This window comes from Zingiber officinale, chromosome 1A, assembly GCF_018446385.1.
Source record: "Zingiber officinale cultivar Zhangliang chromosome 1A, Zo_v1.1, whole genome shotgun sequence".
NCBI classification, from domain to species: domain Eukaryota; kingdom Viridiplantae; phylum Streptophyta; class Magnoliopsida; order Zingiberales; family Zingiberaceae; genus Zingiber; species Zingiber officinale.
The window spans coordinates 190,518,010-190,541,004 of record NC_055987.1 but is presented as its reverse complement, the minus strand read 5'-3'; the positions used below and the strand labels follow the sequence as shown (position 1 = coordinate 190,541,004).

The following is a 22,995-nucleotide window of genomic DNA, read 5'->3' as shown; positions in this document are numbered from 1 at the left end:
TAATTGAATTATTTATTTGTTTATTACTATACTTGCAGGTTTGACCATTAAGCATCCTCCGTGAGCAGCCTTGTCTTTTCTCTAGTACTCGCACACAAGAGGACTGCATGCATGGCCCCTGCAAATAAATTAACAAAGGAGCCATGGCCAAATACTGATTAGAGACCACATACTAAGAAAGGTAATACCGGTGTAGGCTTTGCTCAGCCTAGATTCTGTCCCCAAAAGGGAAGTCCAAGGCCATTTAATTTCATAATCCAAGCTCCAGGGAGCTAAAGCTGAACAATAGAGTATGATTTTCTTCCGGCTAATTACCTTTTAGTCGGGTCTTTGTCCTGCCCCAACAACTTATCCACCAGCACATATAAAATATGAGAAGAAAAAAAAAGTAGAGTTTATTTCCTCCTATTGCTGCAATTATTGGTGAGACAGACTTGTGTGGTATATTAATTCTCCATGTTTCAGCATTATTTGATGATCCAAGCCAACAACAGAGGACTTGCAGAAGTATGGAGCTGAAGCTGGTTTGCACACTGCTCTGCTGTGTTCTTGTCTCAGCACTTTATCTCCCTGAACGTGCATCAGGTGGTTCATCTCTCGGCAGGAAGCTGTTGCCGGAGATCGGCTTCGGAAAGAAGGCTGAGGTTAGTAGGTCGGTACTCTCGTTCAGGTTTTTAACTGATCAAAGTTATGAGAAAAGCTCCTTCATTTAGCACAGGTAGCTCATGCTACGGCAAAGGGATTGAAAGTTGAGGTGAGTTCAGGGGGCACTAAGCATAAATATGAGGATGAAGGAGGACTCATCTTCTACGATGCCGATTACAGTTTAGCAACCACTCATGCTCCTCCACTGCCCAAGCATCATCCTTGACCAGATGCCCTTGCAAGCGTGCATGTAAAATGCCACTTCTCTATTGAGTTATTCTGTATCATGATGCTATCTATCTATAACTATGAGAATGGAAGTATGGGTTTAAACTGTCACACTCGTCTCCCTGTTCCAATGATCTATATATTTCAGTAATGCAGTACGAGGAACTTCTTTCAGAGGCAAAGTGAAATAGAAAACCTAATTCTTAGAATAGTGATAGAACAGTAAGAAAGAAAGAACGAACAGAGGAATCGAATAACAGTTGATAGCAACAAGTAACATTTGTAATAATGATCCAGGTGGGAAGAAAGATCGACTAAACAATGACAACTAGGTGTACATATGGTGCAAGAGGGATGTTGTGGTTTTCGAATCACTTTTGATTTTAGGGTTTCATGAATCCTGCGTCAACTAAGTACAAAATAGGGATTTTTCATATCTGCGCCGCCTCGAAATTGTTACCTTGATATCTTTTCCCTTTTGCAGTGAATCAATCCATATAATTTGCCTTCGTTCTCCTGAAATGTATTGGTTTCTATTCGATCCAAGGTGTGATCTTATGTATTTCTTTAACAGTTTGATCGATATATTTTGTGGAATTTTCCATATCACACGGATTAGTGAGATCTCTTGGTCAGAGTCTCAGATTGATATCTTTATGTTTCTTCATCTTCAAATATCTCTGTATTAATGTGAAAATTAATGCTTTTGCATTTTAAATTTTATGCCACTAGATGAAAGTGTGCTAAATCCTCGAACCGTTTTGTGTTTGCTTCCAATAGATACTTCTATAGCCCATTCAACAATTTATCAGGATTCTGAACTGTTTTCATTTGCAGGAAACTGAAGAAAAGAAGAGGAGATTGCTGGAGGCAAGACTAAGGAAACGTAAACTCTTGGCTGAAGTCCGGTATTACGTTTTGTTTCGACATGAATCGTCTGCAGTTGAATTTTTTTCATCTGTTTCAGAAAGATAATTGCCTGTTTTGAATGTCTCATCCTAGATTTTTGAGAAGAAAACTTGATACCTCACTTGCAAACCCGTATCAGCAAGTTAGATTGAAGGACCCATCAAGTACAATTCCAGTGATCAAACCTCCTACAGAAAAGAAACTCAAAGTATCTGGAGCTGCACGTACAAGTAACTACATTATAGATAACTTGTACGCAAATGCATCTCAGTATCAGTTTAAAAAGATGTTTCAGAAAAAGCCAACCAAATCTCTTTGTGTTGCACAATCTTCGGGTTTTAGGAAGGCCACCATCAAAACATGATGACAATGGAAGTTACAAATGCTAGCACTTCTGCAACTCTAGGTGCGAATGAAGTATCGTTTAAGGTATAGTGACCATACCCAGCAACTTATAATACAGTTTCATCTTTTGTAGACTTGCAATATTAATTCAGTTATTAATTACAGAATGGGGAGGAACTGAACAAGTTTCAGTTGGAGCAGTATTACATACAAATGGAGAGACTCAATGGAGTGCCTATGATTGGAGGAGGCTCAAATGATAAGTTAGCGAGTTGCAGACATCTTGGAAACAACTCAAAGAAGAGCGGTAAGAGAAAACTCTCATGGCGAGACCCACCGACCGGTAAGAATCACAGATATAACATAAAACAAACTTACATTATTCAAGATTAGTATTAATTTTTTCTAAATTGACAATTTAACACAATACATAGTATAAAAAGGTACGCCAATGTTAGCACACAGTGTGAGTGGTTGTCTAACTCTGTGTGTACTTTATAAACTTCTGTCTGCTACAAAGGACCTTTAATAATTAATCAGGCCGGGTAATATTGAGTCTGAAGTGATTAATCCAGTACTACGGAAGTTTTAAGTTTTTCACCTGTCATCAGAATAAATCGGGAAGCAATTACGGCAGACAGCAAAGGACCTTCAGCTTCTAGCAAGACTTGTTCCACCTGATTAATTTTTGGGTGTCATCAGATATTGTCATGGTCCTTCCTTCAATTTATTTCAATGCAAGGAACATGCTTGATCTTGTGATAATCTTCTCCAGTATCCTTGTTGACCCTTCTCTCTATCATTTCCATTCCCCTTATTTCAATTTGTTTAAGCTCAGTCAATCTTACAAGTCCCTCTGGTAGCATTCTCAAATTTATGCAGTCCCAAAGTCTTAGTTCCCGAAGGAGAGGCATTGCTCCCTCTCCCACTTCCCACTGCTCCAAGGTGTTCAAATCACCCAGTATGATCTCTTGGAGACGAGGAAAACCTCCCTTTGGAAACACCAAAACTCTTCCTACAAATGCATCAAGACACACAAGAAGATACTCCAGGTTTGCTAGAGATGCGAGCAATGCAATATCTTCATCCTTTTCCAACCTTGTTTTCACAATAGCAAGAGAGATCAGGTTGGAAAATATCCTGGAATTTTCTGCCTCTATGAGAATCCTTGCAGGTCTTACCAATGGTCCTGCCAAATCCATAATCTGAATATGATGGTAGCAAGATGAAGTTAGGAGGCTCATCGGCAAGGATTCTCCAATCAATGCCAACATCTCGAGCAGGGAAAGGTTCTGGACTGCATTGGCAAAAGCATCCTCATCAGAGCTTGACATGTTTCTCAAATGCAATCTTCGAAGATTTCTCAGCTTCTCCAGTGCACCATCACATACCCATGGACCACTGGAAATATTCCCAAGTGTCTGAATGTCTTCCGAGCAGAATGTCGAATTAGGCATGCTCATATTCTCCTTATCGAGGAATACATGTCTCAGTGTTCGGATTTTCCAAAATGCATCCGGCAATTGATGAATCTCAGTACCGTATATATTGAAAGTCTGCAAGTGGATGAGGTTTCCAATGGATGAAGGCAGCTCCTTCAGTTTTGATCCGCTCAAATTTAGATACCTTAAGAGGATCAAGTCCCCAATCTCCTTTGGTAACTGTTCAATGGGTAGTTTTATCAAATCCAAGACCCTGAGGAATTTTGCTCCGGAGATGGTAACTGCCAGATTTCTCTGAAAACCTTCATTCCGACAAACTACAAGTGACCGTAGTTTAGTGGTAGAACAGTTCGATGAGATATGGTCGTTGACATTTTCAGAGACACAGAGACGCCGTAAAGCTCTTGGATCGTCACCTCTGTCATTAATGGACCTGTAGAAGTTAAGCTCACGAGCTTCGTGACGTACTAGATCAAGAAGAAGATCATGAATGCAAACTATCCTTAAATAAAAACCAATTGTTTCCATTTGTAACATGGATCTGTCAGTCAAATCCTTCAAATATGCCTCCGCGAGGTCCTCCATTGTTTGATCCACTTTGTCCTTCGTTTGTATGAAACCCTCAGCGATCCACAATTGTATTATTCTCTCTGCAGCAATGCGATAGTCCTCAGGAAAGGCTGCAAAATAGAGGAAGCAAGGCTTCAAATGATGCGGAAGATCATGGTAACTGAGAGCTAATATACTTTGGATTTGGTCTTCTCCTTCTCTGAATTCATAAGAAATATAATCCAGCTTTTTCCTCCAGTCACTAGCTTGACTTGTACCTCTCAAAAGTCCTCCGAGTACCACAATGGCAAGAGGCAGCCCTTTAGATTTTCTGAAGATATCTTTCTTGAATCGCTCAAACTCAGGTGGGCAGGATGTTGTGCGGAAAGCTTTCCTGCAGAACAAATTCCAGCTCTCTTCGACATTCCAAAATTTCAGCTTGTGTGGAGGAACATCTGCAACGTTCGCAACGTTCATCTTGCGTGTGGTCAGCAACACTCTGGATCCTGTCGATTCTTTTGGAAAAGCTGCTTTAATGGCGTTCCAAGCTGCCACCTGCCAAATATCATCCATCACGACTAGATACCTCCTGTCGCGCAAGTGGTCCGACAACTTTTCCTTCATCTCTAGTTCTTCCATACCTTTTACATGCTCATAGTTGAAGTCGAACACTTGCTTGACAATGCTGCACAAGAGTTCTTTGATCCCATACTTCTGTGACACGGACACCCATGCCTTGCACTGGAAATAGTTTTTGACATCTGCACTCTTGTAGATCTTATTAGCCAGCGTTGTTTTGCCCAAACCCCCAGGACCAACAACCGCAAGGACAACGCGATCTGTTGAACTAATGTCAAATAGTTGCCTTTTGATGTCTTTCATATCTTCATCAAAACCGACAATGTCTTCTTCTAGTTCGCATCTGTAGACGTAAAGATTTATTAGCATATAATTTTTCTCGATGTCAAAATTCGTGCGATCATGAGTAAGAAGAGATGCTTTCATCACAAGTTTTTGTTCTAACCTAATTGTCCACTTGAGCACATCTTTGAAAGATCCAACAAAATTAACTGATCCGATGATAAGAAGGGACCCCGATCAGTAGGGTGGTCAATGATATGGTAAAGGTCAAAGTCAAGTTGATCAACGTCCCGGTATTATCGTCCGATCGGATAACCCCCTTTTTCGATCAGGAGGAAGAACCGTCGAGCCTACATGAAGAAGACGTTAGCACAGCTCGGCCAAGTACCGAGCTTCCGGCGCTCAGACAGACAAGGTATGCGCCGAGCGGCCAACCCACTCGGACTCACACCGGCAAAACAATGACGACCGAGCGGACTCCATTCAAACACAGCTCCGTTTTATAGCAACGGAGCTTGGACAGCGGATGCTGGCCGAGCGACCATTCCGCTCGGCTCGAGGACAAGATCGCCCGGACAGTCGATAGCTAGCCGAGTGGCTCTTCCACTTGGCGTGTAACATACAAAAGGAGGATCAGAGGATATCCTTATAGGAACCTGTGCCACCGATAGACGACATGCTTAGCGGCATGGTCAGGCAGAAGATCATACGACGGAAGCTTCCGCTGTCTTGTCAGAGATATGCTCGGGTCGTTAAGGTATGGTGTCAAGGACATTTTTCTGACACGTTTCTTCAAGGTATGCTTTGAGGAGCGTGCACGCATCGGGGAGCATCCACGCGCTCCCAGGGAGTCCTATATAAAAACCCCGGAGGTATGTATAATCTCTACTGTAGCTACAGTTACTCTGCCATTTTGCTTCCTCGTTTCTTCTATATCGCTGGTGTTTGACTTGAGCGTCAGAGGGTCATCGCCGAGGAACCTCTCCCCGGCTTGACATCGACGTTGCTGTGGTTGCAGGCTTCATTGACAAGAGTCCACCAGCGGTCAACGCGAGCGCCACATCCCCAACATCCATTACCTCGACTCTCGGATAGGATCAAATTTGGCATCGTCTATGGGAACGCACCTGCATCTGGGCCGGGAAAATGGAAGAAGCTGGACGACTTCACATTGTGACGCTCACTCAAGAAAAGCTTGATACGCTAATACAAGTGCAAGTGGCAAAGATCGTCGAGCAACAGCAGCAAAAGACACTAGTCGACCGACTAGCGCAACAAGCAACGTCGGCCTCTGGAGGCCGAACGGCTCACGACGACCGACCGGAGCAATATTCTATTTGGGGGCAAAATAGACTGTCAACCGGTACGCATGGAGAAGCTCCACCTGCGCCTATTCCATTCCATCGAGTTCTGTTCCAAATGCCCTCAGAGATTGCTAAAGCAAATTAGGAGAAAGGATCTTCTTCAGACGAAGCGCTTGTTCGAGACGCAAGGAAGGGCAAGGCGCCCCGAACCGACGCGTCTCCCGAGCGAATTAACTTCTAGTTCTCTGAAGCAATACTTCAAGACCCATTGTCGAGACACTACGCTCCATTGGTAATAGGAGAATACAACGGATCAACCGATCCGGACGATCATTTGGGAAAGTTCGACAACGTGATACACTTCACCAATACACAAATGAGGGTAAGTGCCGAGTCTTTCTCACAACGATATCCAGCTCGGCCCAGCGATGGTTCAGGAGGTTGCCGGACAGATCAATACAAAACTTCAAGGATTTCCAAACGACCTTCCTCCACCATTTTGTAAGCAGCAGGCGCTACCAAAAGACAAGTGTCAGTCTGTTTTCTCTGAAGCAAGGGTCGAGAGAAACCCTCCGAGCATACATCCAACGCTTCAACCAGGTAACTATGGATATCCCCTCGGTCTCATCTGAGACCATGATGAATGCCTTCACCTAGGGGCTCGTAGAGGGAGACTTCTTCCGGTTGCTCATTAGGAAGTCGCCCCGCGACTACGGTCATATGCTCATGAAGGCTAATGAATATATAAACGTGGAGGAGACCCAGGAAGCCAGAAGGAAGGAGGCGCCATCCGAGCCCGCGGTGCCAACCGAACGACGACCGCCGAGCAGCCACCAATCGCCAAGGGGGCCGAGAGCTGAAGGCCAACCGCACTAAGAAACAAGGGCACAGGTCGTACATCATGTGGCCTCGGATTGGCCAAAAAGAGCGAAGGGCAAGGTATGAACGCCTATGTTTTGTTCCTTCCACCAGTCAGCGTCACACAACACTCGTGACTGTAGCGGGTTTACACTGATTGCTCGACCGACGCCAAGGGGCTATCGTCGCCGATTGCCTTCACCCGACCGGCGACATGGGCATCAAACCGTCGGGCGACGAGAAGATGCCAGGTGGTCACCCGAGCGGCCACACCACCATCAATAGAGGAGCAATGACCATCCCCGAGCCTCACACGAGCGACATAGGCCTAGCGCTCGGAAGGAGGAAAACAGAAGCAATGTCCCTCGGGGAGAGATAAACATCATCGCCGATGGACCGACCTGCGGAGACTCTAATCGAGCCAGAAAATCATATGCTTGGCGCTTGGAAATTCACGCCATGGGCTGTAGTCAGGAGATAGCGAGTGGGCCCGAGATCAGCTTCGGACCCCAGGACCTCAAAGGAGTGGAAGTCCCTCACGATGACACCCTCATCATCCGAGCGGTAATCGCCAATTATACAATTAACCGGATTTTTGTTGACACAGGGAACTCGGTGAATATAATTTTCAAGAAGGCTTTCGATCAACTCCAGATCGACTGAGATGAGCTACTACCGATGACGACCCCACTATATGGGTTCACCGGCAACGAGGTTCTGCTGATTGGCCAAGCCAAATTCTCCATATCGCTCGGAGAGGAGCCGCTTAAAAGGACCAGGACCACAAACTTCATTGTGGTGGATGCCCCCTTAGCCTACAACGTCATTCTGGACTGACCGACCCTCAATGAATTTCGAGTGGTAGTCTCAACATACTACCAAAAGATCAAGTTCCCGATAGAAGACCGGGTAGGAGAGGTCAAAGGCGACCAGTTGGTCGCTCACCGCTGTTATGTCGAGATGGTCAAAACTGAAGCCAAGTCCGCTCAGAAGATGCCCTGACTAGAGGTGAGCACCATCACTGAAAAATCCCCTACTCTAGTCTATGAAGAAAAGGAAGAAGTACAGATCCACCCTTGCCGAGCGGGGGTAGCGACTTTCATTGCGTCCGACCTGGGAGCTTAGCAGAAGGCGGAGCTGGTCGCCTGTCTCCAACAAAACCACGACGTATTCGCGTGGTCGACGCACGAGTTCCCCGGGATCTCCCCGAGCGTCGTGCAGCACGAGCTCCATGTTAGGCCAGACGCTCGGCCAGTAAAGTAGCGAAAGAGAGACTTCAGCGTCGAACAAAATATGATCATTTGAGCAGAAATAGAGAAGCTCTTGGAAGCTGACAACATACGCGAGGTTCAATTCTTGAGCTGGCTCGCGATTGTGGTGCTAGTCTCAAAGTCGGGCAACAAGTGGCAAACTGCATCGACTTCAAGGACCTCAATAAGGCATGCCCGAAGGACTTCTACCCGCTGCCTAGATCGATCAGATGGTAGACTCCACTGCCGGGTGCAAGCTGATATGCATGCTGGATGCGTATCAAGGGTACCACCAAGTGCCGCTCGCCTGAGAAGATCAAGAGAATGTTAGTTTCACCACGACTGATGAAACCTCTTGCTACAATGTCATGCTGTTCGAGCTAAAGAATGTTGGCGCTACTTATCAGAGACTGATGAATAAGGTGTTTTGGCGGCAGATCGGCCGTAACATGAAGGTATATGTCGACGACATACTAATTAAATTCCTCCGAGCAACTGACCTATGTGCAGACATCAAGGAGACTTGCTAGACGCTCAGGACGTACAGAATCAAGCTGAATCCAAATAAGTGTCTATTCGGCGTAAAGAGCGGGCGATTCTTAAGTTACATCATCACTGAGCGGGGCATCGAGGCGAATCCCAGGAATCTCAAGGAAGCCCAACGTCTAACTGGTCGGATAACTGCACTATCTCGGTTCATCTCCAAGTCAGCCGATCAGATCTTGTCGCTCTTCAAGATCTTATGCCAAGCCACCAAATTTCAATGGGACGAAGAATGCAATCGAGTGTTTGAGGAATTGAAGGAGTACCTCAATTCATTGTCTGTATTGCTAAGCCAATTGTCGGCGAGCCATCCGAATTTATTTATCCTCAACCGAGCATGCGACTGGCTCAGCGCTAGTTAGGCCGAACGGCGAGGAACAACCAGATACTTCCTTAGTCATATATTGAAAGATGTTGAATCCCGCTACATCGATCTCGAGAAACTAGCTTTTGCGTTGGTGCTCGTCGCTTAGAGGCTTCACCCTACTTCCTAGCGCATTCCATCATCGTGATGACGAACAACCCTTTTGGGAGGGTCCTGCTCAATCGAAGCGTCCGGACGGCTAATCAAATGGACGAAGGAGCTCAACAAGTTCGATATCCAATACTAGCCCTGAATAACCATCAAAGCACAATCCTTGGCGGATTTTGTCACTAAAGTACAGAATCCCGAACTAGAAGCCGTTTGGAGAATATATGTAGATGGCTCGGCCACTCGGTAAGGGAGTGAGATCGGAATACTGCTCATCTCCCCCCAAGAGGAGCGGATGTGGCTGTCCGTTCAACTAGACTACTGGGCGACCAACAATAAAGTTGAATATGAAGCACTTATAGTTGACCTACAAGCTACCCGGCACGTCGGAGCCATCAAGGTTCTCATCCACTCAGACTCACAGTTAGCTGCGCAGCAACTAGTCGGAACATTATAAATAAGCAACACGTGGCTCAGGCTCTACGTGGAGGCTTTTGAAAAGCTTAAGGCTAACTTTCGGGAGGTCATAATACAGAAGATCCTCCCGAGCGGAGAACCAAGCTGCAGACAAATTGGCCAAACTGGCCAGCTCGTTATCGTCGATCGTCATATCGCAGCTGATCGAGCAGGTGGCTTTAGTGGCCCACATTGACCGGATGGAAGGACTTAGCTTCCTATACGACTGGAGGATGGCGCTGACAGAGAGAAAAAGAAGAAATACTTTTTGGCTTAGCTTCCACCCCGGATGGAGGACTTAGCTTCGTCAGGCCGGCCACGCGCGCTCGTATCATGATTTTGGCTATAAGAGAGAAAAAGAAAATCCATTAGACTCAAAGGAGAAGTGCTAAGAAATTTCATACCTAAGCCGCTCGGGAGCCTCGTGCGAATTGGACTCAGCCCGAAGATATACATGACACCCTCGTGCAGCAACTTGTGGATATCGTATTTCTGATTGGCCAGCATGTTCGCGGCGTGAAGATAATCCGGTCGGCTCTTATACTTCTTCAGGTTAGGCGGAGGTGGTAGTCCGACCTGCCATTGGGTTCGGAAGCTTGGTCGTTTGGGAAGCCACATGAAGAAGAAATACTCCTGCCAGTGTTTATTCGAAGTAGGCATCTTATCAAAAAAATACTAGACCGATCCAAAACTGAAAGAGATAGGTCCCCAGCTCGGACTGCTTGGGGTAGTAGAAATAATGAAAAACTTGAGGGGTTAAAGGGATGTCGTGCAGCCGGAATAGGACAACAACGTCGTACAACAGACAAAAGGAATTGGGTACTAGTTGGGGGAGAGGAACACGAAAATAATTACAAACTTCAAGGATGAAAGGATGGATCGAGAAGCGAAGATCGACCATAAACTGGTCTCGGAATAAGCAGATAGTGTCAGTCGGCCGGTAATGTGGCCGATCGGACGAAGAAGTCATAATGTGACCTCATGGTCATAAGGGATTCTGAAGGCGTTTCTAAGGCTTTTAGCATCGCCCGCATCGAACCTAGTCTCCATGGTAGAATACCAGAGCCTAGGCGAGGGGTTCGACAATTGTGAAGAACTGACCATTGCCGAAAAACAAGAAAACAAATTCGACGAGAAGAAAGGCAAACATAGAACACAGCGGATAATGGAAAACAACTAAGTGACAAAAAAATTGAAGAACAGAAAGGAACGGGAGAGCTTACAAGAGAAGAAAAGGTTGCCGGAAATAGGAGAGGAGCGGAGCGTCGCCGGAGCACTGGTCACGCAGAGGAATGCCGACAGCCTTCGCAAAAAACGCAGGAGAAAGACGTCGACATCGCGACTTTATAAAGCTTGAGCTCGGTCGACCGAGGTCATCCGATCCAGGTCACGGAAGTCGGAGCACAGATCCAGTCATTGAATTCAAACTGCCAAACGTCACATCAATTTCTATCACTTCGGGCGTGTGATGACAGCGGCAGTGACACATGGCACACACCTACAGGGCAGCATTTAATGAACGTCATTAACAGGCATGGGCGCGTGCTCGGCTTTAATGGAGATGATTTGCATGAATTCTGAAAGGATTCGGATGATGTCAGTGTTGACCACTCTCAGCCAAGTATAGAAGCTGCAAACTTCTCCAAGTGCGAGTGGCTAAGTACCGATCTACCTCAAGGAGCAATCGCAAGGCCGTCCAACACCCTCGGGCAGACCGGTCGGGGTTCCAACCAGTATCACGGTCGATCGACCAACCGATCTCCAAACTAGCTCGTCCAGTCAGTCGGACATGCAGCCTCTTTCGACTAGACTTGAGTGGGAGCATGTGATCCAGTGATAAGGAGGGGCCCCGGTCAGTAGGGTGGTCAATGATTTGTGGAGGTCAAAGTCAAGTTGGTCAACATCTTGGTATTATCGTCCGATCGGGCAACGCCCTTTTCCGACCGGGAGGAAGAACCGCCAAACCTATATGAAGCAAACGTTGGCATTGCTCGACCAAGTACCGAGCTTTCGGCGCTCAGATAGACAAGATATGCGCCGAGCGGTCAGCCCGCTCGGACTCACACCGGTAAAACAATGACGACCGAGCGGATTCCATTCAAATACAGCTCTATTCTACATAGCAGCGGAGCCTGGACAGCGGATGCTGGCCGAGCGGCCATTTCGCTCGGCCCGAGGACAAGATCGCTCGGATGGTCGATAGCTAGCCGAGCGACTCTTCCGCTCGGCCTGTAACAGACAAAAGGAGGATAAGAGGATATTCTTCTAGGAACCTGTGTCGTCGACAGACGGCATGCTTGGTAGCACGGTCAGGCAGAAGATCGTACGATGAGAGCTTCCGCTGTCTTGTCAGAGATATGCTCGGATCGTTAAGGTATGATGTCAAGAATACTTTTCTGACACGTCTCTTCAGGGTATGCTTTGAGGAACGTGCACGCGCTCCCAGAGAGTACTATATAAAGACCCCCAAGTTTCAACGGAGGTATACATAATCTCTACTCTAGCTAAAGTTACTCTGTCATTTTGCTTCCTCATTTCTTTTATATCGCCGGTGTTTGACTTGAGCGTCGGAAGATCATCGTTGGGGAACCCCTCCCCGGTCCGGCACTGACGTTGTTGTGGTTGCAGACTTCATTGACGAGGAGTCTACCAGCGATCAACGGGAGCACCACGTCCCTTGCATCCATTGTCTCGACTCTCGGATAGAATCATTAACCATGAAGATAGATGCTAATAGATGGAAAATGAGATTTTTTTACCTTCGAGCAAGTCTTGCGTCAGCCGCAGAGGAAGAGGAGGAAGAGGATGAAGAGGAGGTGGGCCAGGAGGACGAAGCTTGGATGCCAAGTTGCGACGTTTGTTTGCATAAATCTTGAAATCTGGCATTGATGTCTTGCAGGCGGCTCGCGAGCCGATGGCGAGTGAGGATCCGGGAGGGGAAAGCGGCGATGCGTCGGAGACAGCTCTTCCGGCCGCCGGCTGCTGAAGTGCGGCCTAGCCGGGTCGCGTATTCGTCCACCAGGTCCTCCATCTCGAACGCCAAGTTCCGGATCTGTCTCATCCACTCCTGCAAAGAATGGCTTTGCTCAGGTCTGGGTTTCTGGTCGGCATCTCTGAGACGGGATTGAATCAGTGCCAGTGTTTCCGTCAGTGACGTGATCTCTGCACCCACGTTGAGGAGGCCGGCGACCTCGCTGGAAGCAAGCTCGCCAAGCTTCCCCAGCACCAAGTTCACCACCGTAGACGCCATTTGTGTTTCTCTGCAAATCAATGGGCCAAACCGGCACTTATCTTACGACATATGACGACCTTGACAAGTCAGGGATAAATCTTTATCATATTTACGCTAAGCACATTATATAGTAAGGATCGTCTACAATTCCCATTGTAACATAAACCTAAAACCTTCTCCTATGTTGCCACATCAGCTTTCCTTGAAGACAATAAACAACCAATTTACCAAGTTAGTTAATTATAATATTCCACTAAATAAACTTATAAGTCATACAATTCAATCCATCAAATTTTCTCGGCAAAGATAATTAAACCAGTGCTGAATTATTTACTTTGTTCGTATCAGCTACCCACCGATGAGTCTTCTCCTCCAATGAACCATCCGTTACCCACAGACCACCGGAAATCATCCATATCCATAGTGTCTGGATATCTTCCAAGCAGCATGTCTCTTTGGGCTTACTTATTGAGCGAAACATGTCTCCGTGTTCAGATTTTCCAAAATGCATCTGGCAAACACCTAATTGAAGTATATCTGACATCTAAAGTCTGCAAGTGGATAAAGTTTTCAATGGATGAAGGCAACTCCTTTATCTTTGGCCGGCTCAGATTGAGATACCTCAACAGAATCAAATTAATGAAATAATTCAATCAATTAAAATTTATTATATTTAGCCCACAATACCGACTTGAATCAAATAGTGAAAATCATATTTATAAGTCTATTATATTATTATAATTATAATGATTATGATTGTACTTTTTATTATTATTTTGGATAATTTGTATAAATAAATCTATTGGCTTTAGTAATAATATTATCAAAAAACTTTATATTATTTCTTTCCTCTACTTATTGATTTCAACATGGTATCAAAGCCATCTTCTCTTCTTCTTAATTTTCTTTTTCCAAATTTTTGTTACAGCAGCTACAGGAATTTCTACATCGAGGTTTGATATCATCGTCTACAGTGCGGCAACCTCGGCAACTTCAGCAATAACAACTTTTCTTCTCCTTTCATCAGCAACTCTTTTTTATCAACAGTAGCAACTTCGACAACATTAATCGTAGCAAGGTAAAGTTATTATTTCAAGTGCTTCTATTCACTATCAATAGCTGCTTTCTTATCACCGTCGAAAAGTTACTCTGCCGACCACAACAAGTGGCCGTCACCGTCCACCAAGCTTTTGATTTGTCGCTTCCGTTGGACAACAAGGTTTCAGTGCCAAGTGTTATTTCCAACAATCAAAAATTCTTCCAGCAAGGTCTATTACTATCAAGGGACGAGTTATTTATTTTCAATGTCTGATACTCAACGTCATGAAGGTGGCCAAAAGCAAAGGTTAGATCGATGTCAAATTTGTTATATCGTTGGTCATACTGATATTCATTGCTCTAGAAGATTTGATTGGTCTTATAGTCGGAGAAGATGCTAAATTTGTCTCAGAGTTGGACATATTGGTATTCAATGTTCTAAAAGATTTGACTCAAATTTTGCTGGTGGTCCTGCAGCATTGGGACAAACAACTATTTCACAAGGAGAGCATGCATCTTCAAATCGACCACCACTTTCTTGGCATTCTATAACCCAGTCATCTCATACTGGAGCAGTCTCACATTTTATCTCTCCTAATATAGTTTCATCGACTCTTGAGAATTCAGGATGGCATTCGGATTCTGGAGCAACTCATCATGTTACACCGAAATATAATATTCTCACACAAGCTTCGCCTTATGATGGACCCGACATGGTACAAATAGGTAATGGCTCAGGTTTGCAAATTACGCACATTGAAAACACATCTTTACACTCATATGGTCATACTTTTCGCATGCACAACACTCTTCATGTTCCTTCTATTACTAAAAATTTACTTTCTGTCCGTCAGTTTGCTCTTGATAATAATGTGTTCTTTGAATTTTATCCTCATCATTGTTTTATGAAGGATCCCACAACAGGAAATATTCTACTTCAAGAAAATATTAACGATAGTATTTATCATCTTCATCTCACCTATACTAATGCGTTTGTTGGAGAACGCACTGATAAATTCTCTTGGCACACACGTCTTGATCATCCATCTCTACGTATTGTTTAGAATATCATTAACCAGTATGGTTTACCAATTTCTTTAGCATCCTCTTCTCATTTATACGAAGCTTGCATGAAAGCAAAGTCTCATAAATTACCTTTTGTGCCTTCTTCTCGTACTTCTAGTTTTCCTTTAAAAATTATTCACTCTTATGTGTGGGGTACTGCTCCTATTCTATCTAATCAAGGTTTTCTTTATTATGTTAATTTTATTGACAATTTCAACGAGTTTACTTGGATTTTTCCTATGAAAAGAAAGTCTGATCTCTTTGATATTTTTTTGTCGCTTTTAAAAACAAGTTGAGCGCTATTTTGATCGTAAAATCCTCTCCCTTCATTCTGATTGGGGTGGAGAGTATCAAGCACTTCATCGTCATCTTACTTCCTCTAACATCATCTATCGAGTCTCTTGTCCCCACACTCCTGAACAAAACGGATCCGTCGAGAGAAAACATCGTCATGTGGTTGAAACTGTCTTAGCTCTTCTTAATCATGCTTCAGTTCCACTTAAATTTTGGGATGATGTCGTCCAAACCGCAGTCTACCTTATCAATCGTTTATCCACTCCACTACTTCAAAATAAGTGTCCCTTGGAAAGACTTTATAATTGTCTTCTAGATTACTCCTTCTTTCGTATCTTTGGTTGCGCATGTTATCCTTGACTACGACTTTACTCTAAGCACAAGTTAAACTCTCGCTCTTTACAATATGTTTTCCTTGCTGATAGTAATTTGCATCATAGGTACCGTTGCCTCCATATTTCAACTGGTCGGATATATATTTCTCGACATGTTACTTTTGATGAATCTCTATTTCCGTTTGCAGTTGCTACCTCAGATTCTCCTTCAGATAATCATGACAACTATCTAATATCACCAAACAATATACTAGAAGCCCCACATATTGATTCATCAGGACATATTGAAAGTACAAAGGGGGATAGTATCTTAGGTCCTTCTCCATCTCCACAAGTTGATGTAGACTTGGTGGCTAGTGGTGATCCACTCTCTAGTTCTGATTCTCATCCGTCTGACCACTCATCTCCGAGTAACTTTGATGATGATATTCCTCGATGGATGCTTCCTCTAAGTGATATTTATGCACGATGTCAACCTGTTTCTACTTATTATCCTCTTCCACGTGCTCCTATTACTTCTTCAAATTTTGTTGAACCTTCTAGTTTTATACAGACAGTCAAAGATCCAAATTGACGTGCTGCGATGCCTATAGAGTTTGATGCTCTTCTTCGTAATGTAACCTAGAGCTTAGTCCCTCGTACCCTATCTATGAATATTCTGGGCTCTAAATGGGTTTACCGAATTAAGTATCATACAGATAGTTCTATTGAACGTTACAAAGCTCACCTTGTTGCTAAAGGCTTTAATCAACAGTCAAGTATTGACTTCAATGATACTTTTAGTCTAGTCGTCAAAATTACAACTATGAGATTGCTACTATCTATAGTTGTAAGCTCCAATTGGCCAATACACTAATTAGATGTTTCCAATGCTTTCCTTCATGGACACTTTGAAGAAACTGTTTATATGGAGCAACCTCCTGGATTCATCCACCCGCAACTTTTAACACATATGTGTCAACTTTAGAAGTTTATATATGGTCTTCGACAAGCACCTCGTGCATGGTTTCATCATCTATCTACTTGGCTTCATACTCAGGGGTTTTCTAGCTCAAAAACAGACTCTTCTCTATTCTACAAATGTAATGAGGAATTTTCAATATTTATTCTGATTTATGTGGATGATATATTAATAACTGGTAGTGATCAAAACGATATTACTACTTTACTACATCTTCTCCGTCAAGAGTTTCCTATTCGGGATCTTGGCAATGCTCGTTTTTTCCTTGACATAGAGTTTTTTCTCACATTATGAAGGATGTCTTCTCTCTCAGAGCAAATACATTACTGGGCCCCTACAACGAGCTAAAATGGATGGTGCACGTCCTATCTCCACACCAATCATTGAGGGTGGTTTCATTGCACCTTCATTCTCCTCTTCGATGTCTAACCCCCAGATCTACCGTAGTATTGTTGGCGCCCTACAATATGTCACAATTACACGACTTGATATTGCTTTCGCTGTGAATCGTGCCTGTCAATTTATGTATGCTCCTACTGAATATCATTGTGAATGTGTTAAGAGAATTCTTCGATATCTCAAATGCACTATTCTACATGGTCTTCTTTTATATCGTCAGTCTTCATGAGAGTTGGTTGCCTATAGTGATGCAGATTGGGCTGGATCTCCCGAAGATAGACGTTCTACTAGTGGATATGCTATATTTCTTGGGTGAAATCTTGTTTCCTGGCTTTCAAAGAAGCAACCTACAGTCTCTCGCTCGAGTGCTAAAGCAGAATATAAAGCTATTGCTAATGCAACGTCAAAAATTATTTGGCTACAATCTCTTTTTTCAGAATTATATTTTTTCCCAACTACTACGCTTAAAATATGGTGTGATAATATTAGAGCAACTTATCTTGCGGCAAATCTTGTTTTTCATGCTCGTACCAAGCATGTAAAGATTGATTTTCATTTTGTTCACGAGCGTATGGCGACTCGACGACTTTCAGTTTCTTATATCTCTACGGAAGATTATATTGTTGATATATTTACTAAGCCATTATTTAGATAACGTTTCACCAAGTTAGCACTCAAACTCAACGTTCAGACACTCCTATTGAGTTTATCGGGGGATAATGACAATAATGAAAATAAACTCTAATTGATTTCAATAGATTTATTATATTTAGCACATAATCAAGATCGACATGAATCAAATAGTGAAAATCATATTTCCAAGTTTATTATATTACTATGTTTATAATGATTATGATTATATGCCTTATTTAATCTTTTCATTATTGTTTTGGATAATTTTTATAAATAAACCTATTGACTTTAGTAATAAGATTATCAAAAAATTTTATATTATTTCTTTCCTCTACCTATTGATTTCAACACAAATCCCCTATCTCCCCTGGTAAGCATTCGATGGGCAGAGTTTGCATGTTCAAGACTACGAGGAACTTAGCTCCAAGGATGATAAATATCATTGTTCCAATGAAATCTTCCTTTGGATAAATTACAAGTGTTGGGATTCAATTAAAGTTCCGCGTTGAAAAAATTTGGTAAAATCATGAGTTTAAAAGGATATAGGATATTTTCATTGACATGAGACTTTTTGGGAAGAGTCCAAGAGCAAAACTATAAGGGCCTAAGACGCTGCAAAGCTTTTTGATTGTCGCTCATCTATGTTGTTCATTGTGACAAAAGGCGAATACGCTCGCCCCCAGCGCCCCCGCCAACCCGTCCCAAGGCCAACACGGAGGAGGTAAATTACGGGCGACTACTAGCCTTTGGAATAGTGACTAGCACATAAGGGAGGTATTTACCTCGGCTTTCCCGAGATTCGAACCCCAGATCTCATTATGACAACACCTCATGCGCTAGCCACTAGACCCATATGAGGGAACGCGTCTATGTTGTTCATGGACCTATAAAAGTTGAGTTTGCTAGCTTCAGAACGCTCTAGACCTATTAGAAGATCATGAATTGAAACACTTACCACTTGCTCAAAGATACCCCTTCTTTCCAATTGCACCATAGACCTGTCTGTTAATTAGATCTTCTAATTGTGTCTCAGCAAGGTCCTCCATTATATTGTTCGATCCATTCTTTGTTCACCATAAGCTCTTTGATGTTGTTCACGTCACGCTCGAAACCCCATAATGCCTCCTCGAGCTCAAATCTGCATTTGCGACCATTTATTACCTTCTAATCATGAATTTCTTTTTTAGATGACTAAATGGGGGATTCTTATTGAAATGTTCATCGTCAAGGTAAATCATGAAAAAAAAAATATTTTAAAATTCTGAATAGATAAAAAAAAAATGATTCGAACCATTGAACACAAAACGTGGACATTAACTTAAAATCGGATTAGATTCTAATTAAATTCAACCTACGGGTGCTTGATTAATATTAGATTTCAATTGATTTAGAATCAATTTAATTATAATCTAATTGGATTTAATGGATTATTATCTTAAAATGAATTAAAATATTTTAAAAAATATTTTTTTCTTTTATGGGATCCATAGAACTCCACCTATGAATGAGCTGGTCCATCCTTTGGACCATATTTTGTGGTCTAGAGAATCCGTGCTCCACATTCGGCCCATCCCTTTTCTTTTTCCTCATTGTGTTTCTTTCTCTTCTCCACTCCAAAATTAGGAGTTTGAATTGAACTTAAATAAATTAATCATAAATGTTTAATGTACAAGAAATATCTAGGTAAGTTCATGTATCTAATTAATAATATGATTTAAAATTTTTTATTGAATAGTATAAATATTCATATGATATGAAGTTGTAAGATAAATATTTTTTTCAATACAAAGTCATTATACTATAACTCATTTTCTCTTTGTAGAAAATTCTTGAGAGCCCATCACCTTCTAACAAAATGGTCTCAGAGCCTGCACTGTTAGAAAGTTTAACCGTCGACTGTGCACCAGAGCCAAATAGATTCATTTATCAAGGGGTAAAGGGTGAGATATCACAAATATATATATATATATATATATATATAAATCATCACATAACAAAAATTAAAATATAATAATGAAATTTATGTGTAAAATTTTTATTAATTATAATGTATGTGTACAATTTTTAAAATATAAGGATGCTATAATAGTTTTATATCTCAAGTTTGTGCAATTCATATTTCTATTTCTCAAATGTAATTTATAAAAACATCCTCGGTTTTAATTTTCCACACATTCTACTTTTGTTGCTGTCAAGCAGCAGTCTGCTTTTTTCGTCGCCGCATCTCATCCACCACCTAGTTCATCGCAGCGTCAGTGCCCTCTCCCTCGATGTTGCATCTCATGAACACCTGCGCGATGTCGGCGGGTGTCATCTCCACCTCCGCCAGTAGCGCTTCCACCTCCAACATCCAGGGGTGCGCCTCCCCTGCTTCTAGGTAGTTCCTGGCCAGGGTTCAGAATGTTGTCGGCCGATAGTACAAGAACAAGAGATGGATCTTTCGGTCCATCTGCCCTCCCGGAGCAGTACCTTGTCAAGCCACTCCGGGTGGTTCTTGGTGAAGACTAAAGATCATGAGCTGCTCCTCTATGCACGACGACGAGAGCATGTGTCCACAAAGTTGAGCACGTCTAGAGAGACTCAAGTATAGTAATTTCATATTAAGAGAGATGGGGGGGGGGGGGGGGTTCCCTTTGCCCCTTAATGGAGTCGCCCCTATCAAGAGCTATAGTTTAATCGAGTCATATGAGTAGAATATTGATATCGAACAAAGGAACTGGGGGCTCCTGTGTCCGGATCAAGAGGACTAGATACCAGGTAGAAAGTAGATAGCTAGACAGAGAAGCCAGAAAGAGAAGCTGTTAAATATGATAATTAAATAATAAGTGTTATTTGAGAAATAACCTTATAAAATTTTCTAAGAATTTTTAAAAAAATTTCGGTATTTAAACGGAATCCATATTCCAAGTGATATTTTGTTTACATATTCCAATTAAGTTGAGAGTCATATATATATATATATATATATATATATATACCCTATCCTCTTGATCTCTTCGTCGCTGACGGCCATCACCGCCTAGCCAACGTCGCAACCGTTGATTGTGTGGGAGCCACCGTCACACCCTTCGGCTGTGCCAAGCCCAACCGACTAATCCACTGCCTCTCATTCTTCACCGCGTCATGCCCTAGCACCGATCGCCAACGCCATCGTCGTTGTTCGTTTGCATGAGACCAGTCGATGACACAACAACCATTGTAGTCGTGGAACTGACGCCGTGGGCTATTGCGAGAGCCGTGGAGCTGATCCACCGTCGCCCTATCTCTGCATTTTCTTGCCAACGCCAACCGCCTTGTTCCCAATCTCCCCGACCGACCTCTCCTCCCTGGAAGTTGGCCGCGAGCAGAAGCCGATTGACGCACCTGCTGCCCGCAAGCCCCCACCACCAGTGCCCTACACATCCACCGTCGCCCCTCCGTGTGAGGCTAGATCTGCGATGTCACGACTGCGTATCTCCATTTGACACTGGTACCATTCTTCACTCCGTCGCAACCTACTGATACATCTAGGGCCACCATCGGTCATGGCCACCTGATCGGGTTTCACCGACCACTCCAGTTCTGGCATCACCACCAATTGCAGAGAGAGGGCATCGTCAGTCAGAAGCTACAATTTTGGCATATTTTTGGTTAAACAGAAATGTTGTTTGATGAAGTAGGAAACTCAATACATGAGTTTCGATTTTGTGGATTTTGAGTAGCTAACCAAGTAATTGGTTAGAAATGTGGATTGAAGATTTAAGTGGATTTAGCTTGGTTAAATTCTGATCATTGGTAGGTTAGCTAAAGGTTGATGCTTAATCAATTAAGGTGATAAGAGATAATGGGATGGTAGATTCATTAATTAGTTGAATTCATTAGTTTGTTTGTTAATTCATGACTTGATTGGATAATTGAAGCATGTTAACATGAAAGATAAACTAATTGGGTTGGATTTATTCTATAGGAGCAGTATTTAATATTGAGAATCAATAAGAGATTAATAAAAATATGATTCTTGATAAATGATGATTTAATCGTGTTATCAGATCAATTAGGTATGCTGGATTCATGATGAGTTGACATATTAGTAATGAATGGTTACATGGTTCAATTAAAGAGTTGATAATGTTGGATTGAACTTAATTCAATCAATGCAATTGATTAATGGAGGTTAATTATTTTGCTTAGGGTTTTCTCTAATTAGTTTGAGATTTAGTTTAGCTAGATGTTGCATATATGATTAGTTCTATACATTATATGATTGTATGACTTTGATTCGAGGCGAGCATTTCATGTGAAAATTATTTTGGCACGAGCCATATTTGAGGTGGGTAGTTCTTACTTGTCTTTTTTAGATCATTGACTTTAGTGTATGATTCTATTATTTGCATTGATTGAGTAGTAGTTATTTTACCTTGATATCTATTCTATGTTACTTCTTGAGCTTGACCTTTTAAACTCATATTAGGCCCGCATCGGGCATAATATAAATTCATATCGGGCTCAATGTGAAATTTCAACCGATTTCGATCGAAATCCATTAATTGACCTAGAGAGTTTTGATTGCACCAATTTCAGGTGCTATAGATTTTTAAGGTTGTAAGGAGTCTAAATATGTCCTCCATTATTTATTTTGGCTTTTCTGGTCTAATGTGAGATTTCAGTTGATTCTTTTAATAATATTTTAACACTTTCGAAGAAGTCAAAATAAATAATAGAAAGTATATTTAGACTCCTTGTAACCTCAAAAATCTACAAGATCTGAAATAAATACAATCGGAACTCTCTAAGTCAATTAATATATTTCGACCGAAATCGACTTATCAGGCCCATGTTGGGCCTGATATGAACTCATATCTGGCTTAATTTGAAATTTCAGCTGATTCTTTTAATAACACTTAAACACGTCCAGAGAAACTGAAATAAATAATAAATAACATATTTAAATTTTTTACAACCTCAGAAATTCATAGGACCTAAAATGAGTGTAATTACAGCTCTTTAGAATCAATGAGTTTTAGTCAAAATTCATCGTTTGACCTAGAAAGTTTTATTTGTACCCATTTCAAGTCTTATGAATTTTTTATGTTCTAAGGAGTTTAAATAAACAATCTATTATTAATTTCGATCTAGTGGTAGTGTTTTGAAAAAATGAATTATAGTTGAATAAATCGATAGATGAGAGAGAGAGAAA

At 42.3% G+C, this 22,995-nt stretch overlaps 1 protein-coding gene and 1 long non-coding RNA gene across 3 annotated transcripts; one reads left to right on the top strand and one right to left on the bottom strand.

Moving 5' to 3' along the window:
- Nucleotides 1-1,326: 1,326 nt before the first annotated feature.
- On the top strand, nt 1,327-3,157 carry LOC122038834. Of its 2 annotated transcripts, XR_006127949.1 has the most exons (4): nt 1,327-1,781; nt 1,876-2,211; nt 2,293-2,470; nt 2,739-3,157. It is a non-coding gene; the product is annotated as an uncharacterized LOC122038834 (long non-coding RNA). The 2 variants fall into 2 exon arrangements; XR_006127950.1 differs by lacking the exon at nt 2,739-3,157 and having other exon boundaries at nt 1,329-1,781; nt 2,293-2,514.
- On the bottom strand, nt 2,502-13,117 carry LOC122038833 (putative disease resistance RPP13-like protein 3). The gene is made up of 2 exons (XM_042598786.1): nt 12,622-13,117; nt 2,502-5,040 (listed from the first exon to the last, which is right to left on the bottom strand). Exons 1-2 carry the CDS (start codon nt 13,110-13,112, stop codon nt 2,850-2,852), a joined length of 2,682 nt encoding a protein of 893 aa, XP_042454720.1. The 5' UTR covers nt 13,113-13,117; the 3' UTR covers nt 2,502-2,849.
- Between the last annotated feature and the right edge of the window lie 9,878 nt (nt 13,118-22,995).